Raw genomic sequence first — 5,033 nt, 5'->3', positions numbered from 1 at the left:
GTGCAAGCATAAGTGTCGACTCCTTAAGAGGAATGAGGGCTTCTTAGTGTATTTGTTTTTGATTCGAGACGATGAAGGGGAACTTGAGGAGGAAGAGACTAATAGTGCTATCATTGGAGAGGTCAATGAGGATGTTGAATTTGAAGAAGAGCTCAACATGTTATCAAAGGAACACGAATCTGAAAAGCTTGATCTTGCAACTATTATATTAGACACCAAGATCTTTGAGAGCCTGAGTAAGGCTGTGGAACACTTACCTGTACCTATTCTTCCGACCTTCCTCTCAATGAATGTGAGTATGTTCTATTGACGGATGTTCAAAGAGCTTTGAATCTGAGAGAAGATGAAATGCTTGCTATTCTTGCTCAAAGATGGAATTTCAATGTGGGTATTGATGATGAGCCAATGAAATATAAAGACTTTGTGGAGCAAGAATCTACATTCCAAACACTTGAAACATGTTTTGACTCAGCAAAAGCTCTTAGAATATGTTTTGATAAAGCTTTGGAATATTGTGAACCTACTAAAGAGGAGTTTCTCTTGGCACAACAAACTATTAAGGATCCCCACTCTCCAAATGAAAAAGACAATGATGCTGATTCAAGAGGATCTCAAGTTACCATTCCAATTGTAGAAAACCCACAAAACCAAGAGAAGATCGAGGGATCGATCAACATTTGGAATGAAAAACAACTAGTCTATGATGAAAACATTAGTGTAAGTCTTCTTAAATTATTTTTGTATATCTCTTTATGCTATTTGTCATTACGAATTAATCTATTTTTATTTGGTTTGAAGGTACAAGCACACAAGGATGACTTTTTGAAGAGACCAGGAGGATCAAGAGAACCTGACTTTAGTAGAGATGCTGCTTTCAAGTTTTATATAGAAAAAATAGCGAGTCCACATCTTATCATATTCCATTCAAAGTATTCCATTAATGCATACATATCAATTTTTACTTTGAAAACATTGTCAAGGTATCTTGGTGGCTATAAAGTTCCTGCAAATAGCAACAAAGTCATTGTGCTTGAAAGAAATACTACAATCGAAAATTTTGGCTATGCGCATGGTCTCCAAGGATCTTTAGTTGGACATTATCTAACTTACACAGGATATGCGCTTTCCATTGGAGCAAAAGATCCAAATAGGCTGACACCTGGTGGAAAAAGACATTTGCTACGACACTGTGAGTTTGAAAGATTTCCAGACCAAGAAAATACATCAAAAAGAGCTTTGGAAGAAGAGGAAGACATGCAAGTACTCGAGAAATTTATGTAGAAAATATCAAGTGGAAGTGTGTAGCTCATGTATCTGCTTACACTTTAATTTTTGTTGTCTGATTATTAAGAACCCAAACTTTACTATCTCTGGTTCTATTGAGTCTCCATGAATCTAACTTTTGTTGTGCGATAGAATTCTTCCAGCGTTGTCGTCTTTGAATTTGTTGCGATATTTTGATTACTTGTGCTTGTCGTCTTTCTTTTGAGAGCTCGTTTTTTTTGTTTCTGAAGAATAATCCTTCTATAAAACCAAAAGAAAACCTCTTTGTAACTGTTAGCTCTAGTAGCTCCACCCCCATGTTGTGTATGGCGAAAATAAGCTCCTCGTGCTTGATAATGTGACTTTTCCATTCCTTGTGTGCTTCATATTGAAGGACATCCATATGTTTTTGTAAACCATGGAATATGGTTGTGTAAAATATGCTGTAAAAGAGTAGTGTATTACAGTTATACACATGAATAAAATCAATATTTACATAGTAGCATGTGTATTGTATATTTATCTCTAAATAAAAGTATAAAAAAACAATTCATGTATAAGAGAAAAATAAACATACCATGTAATGTGTTAAGTTCTGAGACGACCAAGCTTCTTGCATGCTTTTGCCAAAAGCTTGAAGTGCAAGTCTTAACTTAATGTTGTCCTCTTGGGTCCATGTTTTTTTTGTCAAATATAGAAAAAATTTCATCTAAACATATCCATACCTCTGCTTCACGATTCCTTGCCTCCCCTGTGTCAGCATGATCTTTTACTGCATTATGTAGTAGCTTCCACAAGTTAAATCTAATAGTTGAGTTTGAGACCTTTCCATGGTTTGATAGAAACCTTCGTGCTTTAACACACACCAATTGATGGTTTTGTCGGAACTTCATGTGATGCTGTTGACCTTTTAGAGCATTTTGTGATTTTGACATGACCTCCATGAAGTCCAATGCTAGAAAGGACTTCTTCAATTTTTGAATACCCTCTTTTGATGCCTTTTCAGGTTTGAGCTTCCATGCAAATTGGATACACAAGTAAATTATTTTCTCTACAATTCTGCACAATGCATGTAATGTACAGACATGTACATGTGATAGTGGAATATTTAGAACAGGTTTGAAGTTTCAATCTTCAAGATCCCTTGTAGGTTTCTGTAATTGGCTTCGCTGATTTAAATAATCTGTTGATTGCATGCAATATAAACAAGGAGATTTTGAGAGAGCACCCTTCGAGATGTTATACATGCATTTCAATGTTTTGAGGTCACCTGCAATGTGCCACTCAACAGAAAAACTGCCAACACCCTTCACTTGTAAAAGATTTCCTGCTGTTTGTTTTTGAATGATTGTTGGTACTTGGGTTTGATGAAAAGCCCAATATAAAATATCATGGTCTTCCTTATCAACCTGCAATAACCATCAATCACAATCACTCATAAGGTTTTAAATGTGTGATAATCTAAAATGTTTTGATAAGAAAAATATCACTTAGCATTCTACCTCAAATAATCCAAGCCACCAAATATGATTTTCTAATTGTACACTGAAATCTCTCTCCTTGTCTTCATCTGAGCTACAATTTGTATGATCAGAAAATTGTTTTGTAAGTGCTCGATTCATGAGTGTGATAGTCACACGTTCTGTCTTTTTATGCTTGAGCATTGCACATTCATCGAGCTTGATCACAAAAATAAGTTTGTTGTTTACTTCTTCAGGAGTAATTCGATAAAAATGGACCATTTGTTGTTGAAGGTTCTCCAAATCAAAAAATATATTGTTGAACTTGTTGAAGAGCACCACTCTTTTCTTTGTAGAAAAGTCTCCTTCGATGTGTAAAGGAGGGCCCAAAAAGTCTGCAACTTTTGAGTTTAGCATTCTTCTAGACTTTTTCATATTAGCAGGGTAGGCAATACAGATGAAGAGATTTTCTTATCTTTCAATCTATTTTTCACCTCTTTAAAGATTTGTGAGTAGCCCATTCTACTTATACGTACCATTGTCATCAATGACCTTTTGTATGTTTGAAGTACTCACCTCTGCTTCATTAATAAACTCATTAATAATATTCTGTTTCACCTTCTTGAATTTGGAAGAATCAATAAGCTCCCGAGCAATAGATGATGAAATCAAAGAGGAATAAGATTTATGTGCCATTATTGGATCAATATTTTCTTTTTCAGGATGCATCGTGTCCCTACAAAGTCAAACAATGCACACGAAGCATGGTATGTAAGAAAAACAGGGAAATTAACTAAACACTCTGTCAAAGCTTGCAAAAGAAACAAAAATAAATATTTTACTTACTTTATGGCTCTAATTCTTCTCTTAAGTCCACCACCTCCAACTTTCAGTGTTTCAATATTAGAAACTGTTCGACATATTCTTTGTCTCAATCCCAAAGCAGTATTCTTTATACGAGATTTTTTCAAATCTCTCTCCAGCTCGGATATAGTCTCAGTGAGAGAATTGACTTTTCAATTGCTCAAATGATTATTTTGAATTAAAACAACATTTTCTTCAATCAATTTTTGATTCAAAGCAATTACTTGGTTTGATGCCTCCGACAAATGGCAACAGTAACCATAAAGACCTTTTGCTCCATCTCTAGCAAATTGTAAAAGAGATGTTGGATTTCGAAAACTAGGGGTTGAGAATAAGCAAGGATCAATTGGATATATACTCCCATCACACCATAGATCTATATTTTGATGACCTAAACATCTCAACTGGTGTTTTCTGATCAGATGTAAGATTACGAGTTTTGTTTCTTTTTTGTAAAGTCTCGTATTCTTCCCCTATATCAATATAAAGATTGTATTTACGTTTGCGTTGAGAACTAGAGGAAGCATCTTGAGCAGAGTTCTCCATTGCAAGAATACAGAAGGAAGAAGATCGATGTTGATAAGGAAAACACTATTAAAAGCTACGTTTAACTTTTGATTTCCCTCCATTTTTTATTTTTTGGCGCTTAAAATTCATTTTACCGCCATGAAGCTTGAAAATAATCATGACAAGGTATAGATATTGATTACTTTTTCAAGAATAAAGAAGGAAAAAAATGTTTCGTGAGGAAAACACAATCAAAGCTTATGTTTAACTTTTGATTTCCCGCTTTTCTTATCTTTTGCCGCAAAATTCATTTTATTGCCACCTATAAAGCTTGACTTCATGACATCTATCTCCTTCTCTTCTAGGCACGATCTTCAAAGATATACATCTAAGTATAATCCGTGAAGGAATTGATGTGTTTTGTAAGTGTTTTCTTAGTGCTTCAAGCTTTCCATCTTCATTGTACTAGCTTTATTGAAGGAACACAAAGAATTGTATTGTAAAATGTCTCTCTTGATGGGAGAAACATAATACAAAGCCTTTGGAGGGGGGACCAGCTCCATGTTAATCCGGTCCTCAATTGTTGTTAATAACTTATTTTCTCTCTCTTTTGAAGTATTGTTCATGCTATCTAACTAGGTGTTATGTTTTTTGTTGCTCTCTCCACCCAAGCAGTCTTGTTTTTCTCATTAGGAATCTATTCTAATGAAATGCTCACTATGTTCATGCTATTTTCTGCTACACACAAGTTACTAGGCCATTAAATGTTACATTGGTATCAGAGTAGAAGGTTTCTCTTTTCTTGCTCAAGAACGGAGGTACTCAAGCTAGCTATAAATGGTTGGTATTATTGATTGCATTTGAGTAAGTAGAATAGGGATTTTTTAGCCTTGCAGTACGCCTGCCTTTGTGTAGATAACAGGGCATCACCGTCGAGAG

The 5,033-nt window shown here is 34.9% G+C and overlaps 1 protein-coding gene and 1 pseudogene across 1 annotated transcript; one reads left to right on the top strand and one right to left on the bottom strand.

Annotated features, from left to right (window-relative positions):
• Nucleotides 1-333: 333 nt before the first annotated feature.
• LOC147417288 (uncharacterized) lies at nucleotides 334-1,281 on the top strand. The gene is made up of 2 exons (XM_086507732.1): nucleotides 334-717; nucleotides 799-1,281. Exons 1-2 carry the CDS (start codon nucleotides 349-351, stop codon nucleotides 1,279-1,281), a joined length of 852 nt encoding a protein of 283 aa, XP_086363858.1. The 5' UTR covers nucleotides 334-348.
• A 1,109-nt stretch (nucleotides 1,282-2,390) lies between these two features.
• On the bottom strand, nucleotides 2,391-3,452 carry LOC147417287 (uncharacterized; annotated as a pseudogene).
• Nucleotides 3,453-5,033: the final 1,581 nt, after the last annotated feature.

The sequence above is a fragment of the Adiantum capillus-veneris genome, unplaced genomic scaffold, assembly GCF_014529385.1.
Source record: "Adiantum capillus-veneris isolate H3 unplaced genomic scaffold, ASM1452938v2 Hic_scaffold_286, whole genome shotgun sequence".
Classification (NCBI taxonomy): Eukaryota; Viridiplantae; Streptophyta; class Polypodiopsida; order Polypodiales; family Pteridaceae; genus Adiantum; species Adiantum capillus-veneris.
Note: the sequence above shows the minus strand (reverse complement) of the source record. Positions and strands in the feature narration are given on the sequence as shown.